General features: G+C 45.2%; 1 protein-coding gene across 1 annotated transcript in view; it reads right to left on the reverse strand.

Annotated features, from left to right (window-relative positions):
• Positions 1 to 16,586, reverse strand: part of VWA1 (von Willebrand factor A domain containing 1) — a 137,619-nt gene that overhangs the window by 15,057 nt on the left and 105,976 nt on the right. Inside the window, exons 5-6 of the mRNA XM_068240589.1 lie at positions 14,692 to 14,967; positions 12,107 to 12,382 (exon numbers count right to left, since the gene is read on the reverse strand). Coding sequence (XP_068096690.1) covers positions 12,107 to 12,382; positions 14,692 to 14,967 — 552 coding nt within the window. The remainder of the gene's footprint in view (positions 1 to 12,106; positions 12,383 to 14,691; positions 14,968 to 16,586) is intronic.

A 16,586-nucleotide genomic window follows, 5' to 3' on the forward strand; every position in this document is an offset into this window, starting at 1 on the left:
TGACTCCCCGCCATCGACATTAGCACAAAGGGGAAAGCTTCCTGCACCTCCGGAGCTATGGCGCAGAGCACCAGAAACAAAACCGGGCCCAAAGGACAGCAGAACAAGGTTGCGGGAGAGGGTCCCAAGATGGCGCCCGCTTCCTCCCCGGAGCATGACGCCGATGCCAATCCTGAAGACGGGGCAGATTGCAACTCGCAGACTCTATTCCTAGATAACCCAACCTCACCTGCCGAGCAGATCACCCTCGAGGAGCTGAGATCCATCATCCGTGAAGAGGTGACGGGCGCCACAAAGCAACTCGGATGTGAGTTATTGAAAGAGATCAGGCTACTAGGCCAGAGAGTCGCCGCTACGGAGAACCGGCTAGACAAGGTTACAACTGTGCTGGAAGGGCACGAAGATGAAATCTGTACTCTGCGGTCTGAGGTACGTGGCTGGCAAGATAAATGGGAGGATTGGGAGAATAGATCACGTAGAGAAAACATCAGGATCCGGGGTATTCCGGAATCCCTGCAAGACCTTCAGGGGTTTGTTACTGCACTCTTTCAGGAGCTCCTCCCTAACATCCCCATAGAACAACTGGAAATGGACCGTGTCCACAGAGCACTCTCGCGCCCTACCCCTAACGGCCCACCAAGGGACATTATATTGAAACTGCACCATTATCTCACCAAGGAGAAGCTTATGCAGGCTGCCAGAGTTAAGCCCGAACTATCCTTCCAAAGCTATTCTTATCAACTATACGCAGATCTCGCACCAACTACCCTGATAAAACGAAGGGAAATGCGCCCATACTTGAAAATCCTCAAAAATAAGGAAGTTCGCGATCACTGGGGCTTTCCCTTCCAGCTTGTTTTTACGTGGCAAGACACACAACAAGTAGTCCGCAGCTTGGATGAGATTCGCGACTGTTTCCGCTTACTTGGCCTCCCCCTCCCGCCACCAGAAGCTAAAGAAAAGGGTGCAAATTCCCCAGAACATACCACAGGCCAGAGCCCAGCCAAATCTGCCTCACCTAAAGAACAACGCACCCATGCGAACCGCGCACAAATCTTGCAGCAACTCTCTCAGGAAGTATTCCAGAAGGTGTCTTGAGCTTAGTCTTTGAAACCCCGGAGGAATTTGTCAATTCATAACTTTCGCCTAAAGGAATACACTATCTCTCTGGATGTTGTTAAATAGGCGAACTGACGCCCTCTGAGGCGTCCCACAGTTGTTTTGCCCCCTGACCTCTCAGTTAACATTTTATACCCTGCTGTTTCGTTCTAATAGGATACTTCACCTTTATGCCCCAGTTACGAATAGAAGACACAACACATCACAACGCCTGTGTAATCTGCTCGCAGGATCCGCAACAGTGATACCAGTTTTAAGGTGTCGTTCCCTGCTACCGAAGCTACACGTTAGCCGCTCTGAACCCCTGCAATAACACGCAGGCATGACGATGTGCCACTCTTCGTTTGAATACTGTGTCCATCTTTCGCAGATACAGAAGAAACGCCTTTTATGGCTTTTATTACTGTCTAGCACTGCTGCTGCGAGGATAGTGTGGTATGGTAACCACAGCAGAGCTTAAAATTGTTCTGCCCTAAACTGTTCAGCTCATCTTGACTCACTATATATTCTCCTGTTAATGCTACCTATATAACTGCTATATGGAGTTATTTAAACGCCTCTCCTTTTGCCCTTACCTTTTCCCTCCCCCCCCCCTCCTTCCTCCCCTCCCCTACACCCCTTCCCCCAATCAGTTGGTTTATGTGTTCTGATTCCTTATCGGCAGCCATTATATATAACGGTCAATTATATGCTTTCCTGGGGCAACATTTGATATCCTGACGGTACATTGCTGGTGTGGCCTCGCGGGGGCATTTATGCTGCTCAATTTTGGGCTGGTGCCGTCGCCCCCTAGGGGTCATATAGGAGCACTAGTATCCGTGCTAATCTTGTCTCATGTGAGGCCCTCTGTATGCAACCAGCTTGATGCAATTTGGCACTTTTGGTCTATGTTACATAATATCAGCACTACTTCTCACAAGGGCAGTACGGCAGCCTAATTAAACTGCCTAAACCATCTAGTCTTCCTTCTCCCCCCCCCTCCCCCAGCCATTATATAAGCAGATATGGCAGTGTCCACAAATTCTTAAGTAGTAATTAGCCTTCCCCCTCCACCATGTGCCCCACTTTGCACCCAATGGGCACCATATATTTGATGCCCCGTGGGAGCAAACTGATGCTTTTATGCATCCCTACTTGCATACAGAGGACTCCCTCTTCTAAGGTTGTCCCCTTCTTCCTCTTCCTTTGTCTTTACCCTCTTCTTTCTTCTTTTCTCTTCTTGGTCACAACTGGCTTGCTTGGCGATAACCACGCCAGGGGTAATGTGGACTGTAGTCTGCAATCATTCTGTAGCTCTCCCCCTGCTGCTGGGTCATGGCAGTAAATATAGTCTCCTTGAACGTTCAAGGGTTTAACTCTCCGAATAAGCGATCCAAGGCCTTCTCCCTTTTCCGTGCTAAGCACGCAGATATTATTTGCCTCCAGGAGACGCACTTCCAGGTATCATATACCCCCAAATATTTGCATAATACATTCCCACAATTTTACAAAGCTAACGCTGTTACTAAACAGAGGGGAATCCTCATCGCACTCAGACGCTCACTTAATTTTGTGTGCCATAAAGAAATAAAAGATGCTAGTGGAAGGTACCTCATACTCTTGGGTACAATTCAGGACAATGAGGTTACCATCGCATCCTACTACGCCCCTAATACAAACCAACTTCCCTTCTTAAGGAATTTTATTGAGGTACTGTCTAGCCACACTAAAGGTACTGTTATTATAGCAGGCGACTCTAACCTGTGTCTCCGCCCACACCTAGATAAAGATAACCCAGCCCATGCTTCACCCTCCACGGCAGACGTACGTAACGCCAAACAGTTCGAATCTCTGCTACGGTCGGCCCATTTCGCTGATTGCTGGAGAGAAAAACTTCCCAGCAAGAAGGAATACACCTTCTACTCCCACGCACATAACTCGCAGTCCCGCATCGATCACTGCTTTATTGGTTTATCTCTGCTCCCCTCTCTGCTGGCAGCTAAGATTGTTCCTGTTCCACGGTCTGACCATAATGCAGTCTTTATTACTCTCTCCTCAATTATCTCCAGGCAGCCAGAGTTTCGATGGAAACTCAATCAATCTCTCTTGTCTGATCCTACTGTTGTTACGACTCTAGAGAGTCACTTAAAGGAGTACTTCTCTCTTAACTCTGGCACAACGGAGGTATCAGACTATACTGCCTGGGAGGCACACAAAGCAGTTATGCGTGGTCACCTCATAGGTATAGCTTCAAGCAAAAAGAAGAAAAAGAGACTAGAGCAGCTGACCCTGGAACAGGCATACACCGAGGCAGTAGATCTTTACAATAAAGACCCCTCTCCCAAAAATAAGCAGGCCCGTTTTAGGGCAGAGGAAGCCCTTAACCTCTTTCTCTCCAGCGCAGCCGAAAAACAAATTAGGTGGAGTAAACATAAATTTTATGTTAACTGCAATAAGCCTACTACTATGCTTGCTCGTACGCTACGTCACCTTGATCCCCAGTTTAAGGCCCTCAAACTACACACAGGTAATAACAACTACACCTGTAATCCTGTTAAGATCACCGAAATTTTATAAACAACCACCTGCGGACAACAGAATCCTGCTAGACAACATATTGAGCTCACAACAAAATTAAAATACAGCGCTCCCACTAATTGATATAAAACTATGATCTGAATCACCAATCTATTAACGTCCACTAGGTGTCAGTATATCACTTGTAGGCTATAATGCACACTACAACATACATGAATCCTTCAACAAATGCTTTAAAAAGTGATAATACAATCCGCAGGCTAAAAATCAATTCTGTTTCAATCGTTCATGAGGCTTGCGCTTCTGTTCAGAAATGAGTAAATTTCCACAAAAGTTCAACATAGGTTATTCAGCAGCGCTTCCTTATATTCCTCCACCAGATATCAGTCACCCATCAGGAGTGCGACTCACCTATTTTGTATGCTACGATCACAGTAGCACATAGGCTTGTGGGGCATTAAATAGGTTCCCCTCACCTTCCACGACACATCTCAGACCAAATAAGCAGGGAAAACAGCGATATTTCAGACTCTGAGTTCATAGAGCATTCCTCTCACACCTTAAAACATGAAGCAAAGGCTCCTCATTGCGCAGTATAGTTAAAAGTTAAAAACACTTTATTTAAAATTGCACTCACGTGGTATTTGCAGTGTATATCAGCTTTTGGAATTGTTACAGCGGGTTCCACCCCGCGCGGTCTCCCGGGCTGACCGCCGCGTTGATTCCCCCTTGCTGTACGGTATCACCGGCTGCACTGCCCTTGTTCCGGCGTGTCCACTGTGTCGGCAAGACTCCTCCCTACCAGTTTCGTCATAAAGTATGACTCATTCAGGGGATGGAGTTTGCCGATCCAGTGTAGTTTTTAAAGGAGATTGACTCCGCCCCCCAGGTTTTCCCCCATACGCCGCCTAAGTCCCCATTCAAAAACTCTGTGAATTTCTTACATATTCCGAAAAGGGCCTGATAGAGGACAGGAAATATAGGTTTGAGAAGGATAGTGAGGCCTTCACAAAAAGGATAGCATACAGATGTCAGAGCAAAAAGGTGAAAGAGGTCACTATACAGGAGCCACAAGATAACATTGAAGAGAGGCCAATAAACAGATATATACCACCAAGGACACCTCAGCAATATCACCCTAGAAGGGGCTATGGGAATGGACCCAGATTTAACAATTATACCCCTAGAAAACCTAGAACACCGCCATATTATAGGCCCAATAGAGAATATAATTAATATCAGGGACCAAGGTATGGGCCACCGCAACAGCCCCGATACAATGTACCCACGCATGGACCACCTCAGCAACCATGCTACAACATCCCAACACATAATAGATATGACCCTATTAGAAATGAGCAACTATACCGGCCTTTTTTAGAGGAGGTATGGAAGGACAACAATTCACCACAAGAATGGAGGAGGAGGGACTACATTGGGGAGGGGGCGGCAGGGGGAGGGGACGAAACTCCAATCAGAGACAAAAAGAGAGGAGTAGAAGAGGAGTACGAGGAGGTAGGAAATTACAAGAGAAGAAGGTTCTAAAAGGTAAAGGAATATACAATCTTAGTGGGGTCCAGCTAGACAGAAAGGAACTTGCACTACTGGACAAAGGATTGAAGTATGCCCCTAAACATGCCATGAACAAGTTTGACACTTATGTTGACTTACAGAAATATGTGAGAAAACTCAACATTAAGAAATATTTCGCACAGAAGGAGGGCCCTAATAGTAGAATCAACCCTATAAGCCCCTACCAACACACACATTTGAGAAATGCTTCCACCTTTAATCCTCAAGTAAACAGCAACCCCATTGATACCTTTAAAAAGATCATGGAGAAAGAGATTAGAAATATACCTGAGGGTAAACGTAATTTTGAACAAAGAACAGCAAGAGATATTTTGGAAAAGAAAAACCTAGTGATAAGGCCAGCTGATAAGGGGGGAGGGGTGGTAGTGCTTAATAAACAACAGTATGGGGAGGAATTAGATAGACTTGTGAATGACCCTCAGACTTACCTGACCTTGAAAGGAAATCCTACAAATGTATATATGGGGGAACTGAGAGTTCTCATGAAAGAGGGACTAGATAGGGGGATCGTGAATGATAGTGAATTCATGTACTTGATACCATCAGCCCCCCAGGTCCCTATTATATATCAAGTTCCGAAAGTGCATAAAAATAGGGACAATCCCCCTGGACGCCCCATAATCAGCGGAATTGGTTCCGTGACGCATAGGCTGGGTGAGTATCTTAATCATTTCTTGCAACCTATGGTGCATAAACTACCATGCGTGGTGAAGGACACCAAGGATATGCTGGGGAAAGTGGAAAAAATGGTAGTGGGAGAGGAGACGGTCCTTGTTGTGGCGGACGTGTCCTCTCTCTACACCAACATTCCTCACCAAATGGCCCTTGAAGCAGTAGATTACTACATGAGGAAGGAAGATGGGATGCCAGGGGAACAGGTTGATTTTTTGATAAAAGTATTGGAATTTGCACTTAAAAGGAACTATTTTTGGCACAAAGGGTGTTATTATTTGCAGATAAGGGGGTGTGCCATGGGGGCGGGGTTTGCCCCGGCCCTGGCAAACTTATTCATGTCCAGATGGGAAGAGGGTATTATATACCAATACAAGGGGGAGTTGTTTAGTAACTGGCTAAGGTATATAGATGACCTGTTCCTCCTATGGGAGGGAGGACAGGATAAGCTATTAGGATTTTTTGAAACTATCAATAATAACACATGGAATATACAATTAAATATGGAAAGTAGCACGGTGGAAATTAACTATTTGGATCTTAAAATTATTAAAAGTGGGAACAAGCTAATTACTAAAAGTCACTTTAAGGAAACAGATCGTAACTGCTATATACCAACCAACAGTGAACATCACCCTAACTGGATAAGGGGGGTCCCCAAGGGTCAAATGGTGAGGATGAGGAGGAACTGTACTAAATTGGAGGATTATGTGGAACAATCTCAGATATTAATAGAACGTTTTGAGGAAAAAGGGTACCAGGGGGATGATCTATACAGAACCATGATGCAGGTGGGCAAGACAGAAAGGAACAGATATTTACAAAATAGAGATAGGGATGAGGGAATGGCGACCCTAGATAGGTTGCCTTTCATTACTGGGTACAATTATCAAAGAAAAGAACTGGAAAAAGCTTTTGAGAAGAATTGGGGAATACTACTTGAGGATAGAACCCTGGTGAAAATATTACCAGAGAAACCTACCTTCATATATAGGAAGGCCCCAAACCTGAAGAACCTGTTGGTACCATCATGTGTAAACCCCCCTAACCCCCAAGGGTCCATCTTTTGGCAGGCACCTGGGTTTCATCCGTGTAGGGGGTGTTTTGCATGTAGGGAGGCCAAGGCTAGGAAAACTGAGAAGATAAAATCTTTCCATAATGGCAATGAGTTTAGGATAAGGCAGTGCATCACGTGCCACACTAAGGGGGTAGTTTATCTATTATGGTGCCCGTGTGGCATGCAATATATTGGCAGAACAAAAAGGAAGTTGACAGAAAGAGTGCATGAACATATAAATAATATAAAAAATGCAGTAAGAGGGCATAGTGTCTCTGAACATTTCAGGAGAAAGCATGCATGTGATCCATTACACTTAGGTTTCTGTGCCATAGAGAAAGTTGATATCCCATGGAGAGGGGGAAATAAAATCAGGATACTCTCTAGGAAGGAAACTCAATGGATATTTAAAATGGAGACAATGTCCCCGAAAGGTATGAACATAGAGGTGGACATAAACTGTTTCATAGATAATGGCTAACTTGTGTGGGAATAACTGATTGTTGCAGCAAGATGCTGCAATCTGTGTTAAATATATACGTATGCTTGCTGGCATTGTTCTATATGTATTCTAATATGCACTTGCCTGCATGAAGGGATGTGTAAACCAGACCTGGGATGCTTTTTGCAGTGCCTAATGCATAGAATTATATTTGCTTGTGTGGGGGTATATACCTTTAACATAGCTTGACTAATAGTGGTTGGGTGCTAAGTGGTGGGGGTTTTGCTAAATACTAATTCAAAAATAACATTATTCAGGAGTAATAGGGTGCTGTATTCGCAACTAGGGTCTGGATAGGCTGATATGTTAAAAGAAACTAACAGTGATGATAAGATTGGATGTTAAGAACATTGAATGTAACTCTGCGCAGCCTCCTGGGCTCCAATATGGCCGCTTCCTTGAATGGGGACTTCCCCCGTATGGGGGAAAACCTGGGGGGCGGAGTCAATCTCCTTTAAAAACTACACTGGATCGGCAAACTCCATCCCCTGAATGAGTCATACTTTATGACGAAACTGGTAGGGAGGAGTCTTGCCGACACAGTGGACACGCCGGAACAAGGGCAGTGCAGCCGGTGATACCGTACAGCAAGGGGGAATCAACGCGGCGGTCAGCCCGGGAGACCGCGCGGGGTGGAACCCGCTGTAACAATTCCAAAAGCTGATATACACTGCAAATACCACGTGAGTGCAATTTTAAATAAAGTGTTTTTAACTTTTAACTATACTGCGCAATGAGGAGCCTTTGCTTCATGTTTTAAGGTGTGAGAGGAATGCTCTATGAACTCAGAGTCTGAAATATCGCTGTTTTCCCTGCTTATTTGGTCTGAGATGTGTCGTGGAAGGTGAGGGGAACCTATTTAATGCCCCACAAGCCTATGTGCTACTGTGATCGTAGCATACAAAATAGGTGAGTCGCACTCCTGATGGGTGACTGATATCTGGTGGAGGAATATAAGGAAGCGCTGCTGAATAACCTATGTTGAACATATTGAGCTCCCTCCCTCTGCCCCCTGTCTCTGAGCCTGTCCGCCAAAAGTTAGACCGTATTATCTCGGAAGAGGAGGTCCTCCTCTCCATCAAGTCCCTTAAAGTCAATAAGGCTCCTGGCCCTGATGGGTTTGCAGCTTTATATTTTAAGAAATTTGCCACAATACTCGCACCCCCCTTGGTAAAAGCCTTCAACAGTATTCTGGAGGGAAGCTGGCCTGGACCTGATTCCCTACTAGCTGGTATTAGCATGATTCCTAAGCCTAGCACTAATCCAACTGTCTGGTCCAATTACAGGCCGATCTCTTTACTTAACGTTGATATAAAACTACTGGCCAAAATATTGGCGACTAGGCTGAATGATGAAATCAATACCCTGGTTGGGCTAGACCAGGTTGGGTTTGTGCCAGGCCGCCAAGCGGGAGACAGTATAAGAAGGGTCCTACATTTGATCTCCTCCGCGTCCCACGCAGGTACCCCCATGATGCTGTTATCGCTTGATATACAGAAGGCATTTGACACAGTATCATGGGGCTACCTATTTGCCTTGCTTCAGACTTGGGGATTTGGACCTAACGTCCTATCCTGGATTAGAGCCTTATATCACTCCCCTATGGCATTTGTCCAGTACAATGGCTACAGGTCTCCTGTGTTTCCTATACAGAGGGGCACCCGTCAGGGGTGCCCCCTCTCACCCCTGTTATTCACTTTGGTCATGGAACCCCTGGCAATCATGATTAATCGGCACGGGGGGGGGGGGGGGGGGTTAGGGGTGGGCGGGATATCCCTAGCTGGGTAACATCACAAACTTTGCTTATACGCGGATGATGTGATTCTTACTCTCACAGATCCCTCTGTTTCACTAGCTAACCTATCTGATATACTGCTCGACTTTGAAGATATCTCCGGGTTAAAAATCAACAACTCCAAGTCTAAAGCTCTCAATATCTCCCTCCCCCCAGAAGTTGTATTTAATCTGAAATCCTCCTATGAATTTGCCTGGGAACCACAGAAACTAAAATACCTGGGAGTTAATCTCACTAGTAGCTATAGAGATATGTTCAGCGCTAACTACCCCAAGTTACTCCAGGAAATCACACAGCTCCTTGAATGTTGGAAACGCTATGCCATTTCCTGGTTAGGCCGCATTGCCGCCATCAAAATGGTGATCCTACCCAAACTATTATATGTGTTTAGAGTACTCCCGGTACAGGTCCCTCCCTCTTTCCTCAAAAAAATCCAAACACACCTATTCGCATTCATATGGAAGGGATCTGGCCCCAGAATAGCGAGAACGACACTGTATAAACTGCGCGCGGATGGAGGTCTAGGAGTCCCAAACATTGCTACATACTACATGGCCGCTCAGGTAGCTCAGTTGACGGCCTGGTTCGTCACGTCTCAACCCCCCCTCTGGTGCAGCATTGAGAGTGCGATATGCCACCCTGTTGCTCTCCGCAATCTTCTTTGGCTAGAAAGACAACAAAGTAATAAAATAAAGAACCCAATTGTTTCTCACTCCCTAAAAATATGGAACCAAATTAAAGAAAAGGGCAGCCTTATTTCTCCTCACTTACCTCCCCTCTCCTTTCTAGGCCACCCTTCCTTTCTCCCAGGATTATATAATCAAACAGCCTTCAGTTGGTGGCAACAGAACAACCTTGTTACAATTTACAGCCTGGTCACTGACAGCTCGGTCAAAACATTTGCCTCACTGAAGGAACATAGGCAGATTCCCGATACTGAACTCTTCCGATACCTTCAAATCTCTCATTTTATAAACAGTATACTCAACCGCCGGACATCTTTACTGACCAGATCTTACTTTGAACATGTATGTTTCACTGACCCTATGTCCCCAGGCCTAATCTCGATGATTTACAGATGTGTGGTCTCCCCGTCCCCCTTGCCAAAACCACAATATATGCTAAAATGGGAGCAGGAACTGGGCACGTCCATTGAGGTTGAGGACCTGAATGACATCTGGAAGCTTACCCCCAGGTGCTCTATTAGTGCGTCCTTGGTGGAAACGCAATACAAGGTTCTTCTTAGATGGTATCTGACGCCAGACCGTCTAACTAAATTTAAGCCAGGTGTCTCGGGCCTCTGCTTCCGGGGTTGTGGCCAACCGGGAACATACTTACACACTTGGTGGCAATGCCCTAAGGTACGCAAATTTTGGATCAGGGTCTACCAGGTGATTTACACTATATTTAAAACACAGGTACCCAAATTGCCGCAGATAGCCCTTCTTGGTATGAAACCCCAGGAACTCACCATTCCCCAATATAAACTACTGCAACATATCTTATTAGCAGCTAAAAGGGTAATAGCGCGCTCCTGGAAAGCCCCCATGCTATCATTTGATATTTTTAAGTCCAATTTAAGCTTCGCCTTATGCTTCGATAGGATGAGGGCTATATTGGATGACTCCCTGCCTAAATTTGAAAAGGTTTGGAAGCCCTATTTCCTAAATTACTCCCACTGGATCCCACAAAATGTCACTGAAGTCTAACCAGAGGCAGATATCACGCGCCTCCCCCAATATTTTAGACCCCCAGGCGAATTCTTCCCCTTCATGCTCAACAGCAGGCTGGTTGTGACCCTCTCTTTTCTTCTTCCTTCCTCCTATTAGCCTTCTCTCTTTTTTCTGATCTTTACCCTCTTACTTTCGTTCCACCTGTCTCCTCAATATACTCTTCCTGTGTCTTCCATCTCCCCTTTCCCTTTTGTTTGTCTTATTTTCTTCCCTCCCTCCTCCCCAACCCTCTCCCGCCCTCAGGCTTTAGTAGCCCTGAGAGCTGGCCCGCAACTTCTGCAGCTGGGCCTCTATAAAATGTATTATAGCTATAGGCTTGGGCTATGTAGGCTGTTGGTATTTGATGCCTTGTTGCTGCCAACGGCCGCTAGTCATTATGTGTAATGTACCCGCCTAGGCGGTAACCGCTGTGCCTGATACCCCCCTTTTTCTTTCTAGCCACCCCTGGAGATATATCTAGCCGTACAATGCATCTTTATGGCTGTTATGTATACCTTATATCTTGTTTTGCATATCTCCTGTTACTTGTTTTGATAAAGTTGAAAACAATAAAAACTTTTTGAAAGTTAAAAAACGCTCCAGAACCGCTCTGGCGTGCACCAGCCCTAAGTGCAGCATGTGCAAGGCATGTGTTATCACTAAGAGTAAACCTATAATGTATATATTATATATAAATATATGTGCAACTGCTGCTGAATCACAATTACAGCATATTTATGAGACCCCAAACAATAAAGGTGATGTGCCTGGCGGTGTTCTGTAATGATGGACATACACTTGTAATTGGAATCGATTTAGAGAGAAACAAATTATTACCACACACAGCATTTCCATTTTAAAAATCAATCAAATCATTTCGATGCTATGGGCTGCCGATCTACTGCGGCTCCTGTCCCATTCCCAATCAACCCAGATATGTCACCTGTCCATACTTTTGATTGATTTTTGGGTCACAATTGATTGAAAGTCAATTGACCAGACAAGCAGGAAAGTCGATACGTGTATGGGCACCTTACGTTCTATAACACAACTACTTGAAAAATCTGTCCATTTCTGTTGTAGAAGATGTATAAAGTATGTACACAATCTGATTTAGTCAGCAAGTAGGTGCATCTCACCTGAGGGAGGGATGGAAACCTGGATAGTCTGGGTTTGGTTAGTCTGCATGGTGGACATGGGGGTAAATGTGACCTTGTAGGAAGTGTTTGGAGTTAAGTCTGTGATAACAGCACTGGTCTCTCGAAACAGCAACATGTGTGGCTTCACCCCCATCTCAGAAGCTGCTGAATAGTGTACAGTATAAGTCCCCGTGTCTCCTGGCAGTGCGGACCAGGTCAGGTGAAAACCTGTTGGTGTTACATTCATCACCTTCAAATGTCTTGATTGGATAAAATCTGTAAGAAAGAGGTGAAGTCATAAACATGTAAAGCGAGTCAGTGGTGTTTATTGTAATTAGAAGGTAATAAAACAAGAAAAAAAAATGAAAAACAGCTTCATAGATACAGGATAGGAAGTACAAAATAAAGACACACTTGTACACACAAAACTGATGCCGCAAGACAAAACTAGCAGTCAGAGGATCCAATCTCCACAAATGGTAGAAAACAATATCCAATAACTCCTTATTGCTTGGCACAATTATCTGACTACCTGCAGCAACCATATGTACAAGAATACAACAGACCACCATACAAACATTTAGGGCTGGTTCACACTTAGGCGATTCTTCTTTGCTGATCGCCGGCGGTCAGCAAAGCGCTGCTAGAATATATCCCTATGGATACATTCCCACTGCAGCGGTTGCGATTTCGATTAATCGCAAACATGCTGCATGCAGCGTTTTGGGGGGTTTGCTCAGTGATTCCTGTTCTATTGTACAGGAATCACAAGCGCAAATCGCGCAGAATTGTGAGATTTTAGTTACAATCGCGGAGCCGAACGTGATTGCGGGCCAGCGGCGCTCCAAGCGACGAGTGTGAACTAGCCCTAAGATGGCATCAGATGCTGGTTGCAAAGGGTTTCAAACATTTATTTAAACACAATCATAATTCCAGCAAGCAATAAAACCTACACTAGGACTCCTATACATTAAACTACATAAATAAAAAAAAAACACTTCCACAGTGCTTTCTGCAAAATTACCCACTCTTCAGCTCAACCCAGGATTCATCATTCCGGCATTGTCAACAATCAAATACAAAAATATGTATTTAACGAGGAACTACAGCCTAAACAAACATACTGTCATTAAGTTACATTAGTTATGTTAATTAAAATAGATAGGTAATATAATCTCTTACCCACCCTGTTTTAAAAGAACAGACAAATGTTTGATTTCATGATGGCAGCAATCTTTTTGGTTGAAAGGAGGTGACAGGGAGCATGAGACACAGTTCCAACTGTCCTGTGTCCTGAGCACATCTCCCAGTTGCTAGGCAACATGAATAACAACATAGGAAATCCCATCATGCTCTGCACAGCATCAGGGAAAAAAAGCCTGGGGTTTTTTTCTTTGATGGGTGGAGCTTAGCTAAAAATGCAGCTTAAAATGATGCTTTGGTAAGAAAAACAAAGTTCTGATGCCGTGAAACTGTTAAAGAAACACCAGGCCTTTTCAGTGCTGCTGAGCGATTTTTAGTCTGGAGGTTCACTTTAAAGCAGTACTGAACTTTGGTTCAGATGGCCACTACAGCACTGGTGCCAGAGGAATTCAAATGTATATGTTACAAACATATACTTAACTGAGTAAACTCTCTTTTCTTTGAGGTTCTGCATCGTTAGTTTCTTCCTTTGGTGGCTGAGTAAGTGGACTGCTCCATGCCTTCCCTCATGCCCAGACCACCCACATGATCACCCATTGTGCCTTCCCTCTCCTCCACCCTGCACCAGAAAGTTGGAGAGGGGGTTGTCCCCACAAGCAGTATATGTTTTTCCACTTCCCATACCTGAACACACAATGAAGTCTTACAATATGCACTGTACAGACAAGCAACAGGACAACAGAGGGCTCCACTAAATATTTGGAAAGGCCACAGAGACTGCAACATAGACTTACTGCCAAATGGAACTCGTGCATGCCAAGTGTAATTAAGTGTTTGTGCCCATCATCTTTCCATCAAGCACAGATACTTACTTTCACTGGGGGCTTCTCTATGGTGCAATACCTTTAATTCAGTTTGCAAATTGCAAAAGAAATGCAGGTACAAGATCGCATACATTTGCAAATGTATCTCACATGGCCAAATGTTCCCCTCCTTAGACGTTGACCATGGCCAGCGGGGAACATCAACAAGGCTACGTGGTTGGTCTGGAGTCCAGGCAAGCACTGTGTGTTGGGTGATTATGACGATACGTTTTGACACACCAGTGTGTCTTTGTCAAGTCAAGCTTGCAAATTTTTGCGATCTTATACGTGTATTTATTTTGTTTTTTTATCACAGGTATCATTTTTTGGAGAGTGGCAAACCTGGAAAAACAGTGGGGATGGACATATGCTCCATTCACTTCTGGTTCCTCTCTGGCAGCCAAGGTCTGTGAGTCCTCCAATTTATTATCTTTTATGCAAACTTCCTGAATTACTGCACTATATTGGGCTTGATAAAGATCGCTAAATGAACCAGATTTACAAATGAGTAGTTACTACAGGAGAAGTTATGACACTGGATATGTACACATTTTAACTTTATATAAACCTGAACTGTACCTGGGAGGGTGGAGATCTGGAGGGTCTGGGACTGCATATTCTCCAGACTGGATTCTGGGGTGAATGTCATCAGGTAGGTGGTATTTGGTGACACACCACTTATCACCACACTGGTCTGATCACCATACAAAGTCTTCCGTTGCTTTCTTCTTGGATCAGACAAAGGTGCATAATCCACAAAGTAACGGCCGGCATCACCAAACAACCTGGACCAAGTTACTTTGAAAGTTGTTGATGTTATATTCTGAACCTGCAGATTTCTAGCACGGATGAGATCTGAAAGGCAGTAAGGGACACATTACAACAACAATTGGCCAGACCATTTCTATTTTCATGCAGTGCTTGTAAGTAGTGTTGGGCGAACATCTAGATGTTCGGGTTCGGGCCGAACAGGCCGAACATGGCCGCGATGTTCGGGTGTTCGACCCGAACTCCGAACATAATGGAAGTCAATGGGGACCCGAACTTTTGTGGTTTGTAAAGCCTCCTTACATGCTACATACCCCAAATTTGCAGGGTATGTGCACCTTGGGAGTGGGTACAAGAGGAAAAAAAAATTAGCAAAAAGAGCTTATAGTTTTTGAGAAAATCGATTTTAAAGTTTCAAAGGGAAAACTGTCTTTTAAATGCGGGAAATGTCTGTTTTCTTTGCACAGGTAACATGTTTTTTGTCGGCATGCAGTCATAAATGTAATACATATAAGAGGTTCCAGGAAAAGGGACCGGTAACGCTAACCCAGCAGCAGCACACGTGATGGAACAGGAGGAGGGTGGCGCAGGAGGAGAAGAAGGCCACGCTTTGTGAGACACAACAACCCCGGCCTTGCATGAGGGCAAGAAGCGTGCGGATAGCAGGCTTTGTACCGCCATGCAGTCATAAATGTAATAAAGATAAGTGGTTCAATAAACAGGGACCACGCGGCAACGCTAACCCAGCAGCAGCAGACGTGATGGAACAGGAGCAGGCGCAGGAGGAGAAGGCCACGCTTTGTGAGACACAACAACCCAGGCCTTGCATGAGGGCAAGAAGCGTGCGGATAGCAGGCTTTGTACGGCCATGCAGTCATAAATGTAATAAAGATAAGTGGTTCAATAAACAGGGACCACGCGGCAACGCTAACCCAGCAGCAGCAGACGTGATGGAACAGGAGGAGGCGCAGGAGGAGAAGGCCACGCTTTGTGAGACACAACAACCCAGGCCTTGCATGAGGGCAAGAAGCGTGCGGATAGCATGCTTTGTACCGCCATGCAGTCATAAATGTAATAAAGATAAGTGGTTCAATAAACAGGGACCACGCGGCAACGCTAACCCAGCAGCAGCAGACGTGATGGAACAGGAGCAGGCGCAGGAGGAGAAGGCCACGCTTTGTGAGACACAACAACCCAGGCCTTGCATGTGGACAAAAAGCGTGCGGATATAGCAGCAATGCTTTTTGCCGCCATGCAGTCATAAATGTAATACAGATGAGAGGTTCAATAAACAGGGCCCGGAAACGCAACACCATCCCAGATGTTCATTGGTCATGTTACTTGGTTGGGGTCCTGGAGTGTTGCGTAGTCATTTCCAATCCAGGATTGATTCATTTTAATTTGAGTCAGACGGTCTGCATTGTCTGTAGAGAGGCGGATACGCCGATCTGTGACGATGCCTCCGGCAGCACTGAAACAGCGTTCCGACATAACGCTGGCTGCCGGGCAAGCCAGCACCTCTATTGCGTACATTGCCAGTTCGTGCCAGGTGTCTAGCTTCGATACCCAATAGTTGAAGGGTGCAGATGGATGGTTCGACACAGCTACGCCATCTGACATGTAGTCCTTGACCATCTTCTCCAGGCGATCGGTGTTGGAGGTGGATCTGCACGCTTGCTGTTCAGTGGGCTGCGGCTGCATGGGTG

This window comes from Hyperolius riggenbachi, chromosome 6 (assembly GCF_040937935.1).
Source record: "Hyperolius riggenbachi isolate aHypRig1 chromosome 6, aHypRig1.pri, whole genome shotgun sequence".
NCBI classification, from domain to species: Eukaryota; Metazoa; Chordata; class Amphibia; order Anura; family Hyperoliidae; genus Hyperolius; species Hyperolius riggenbachi.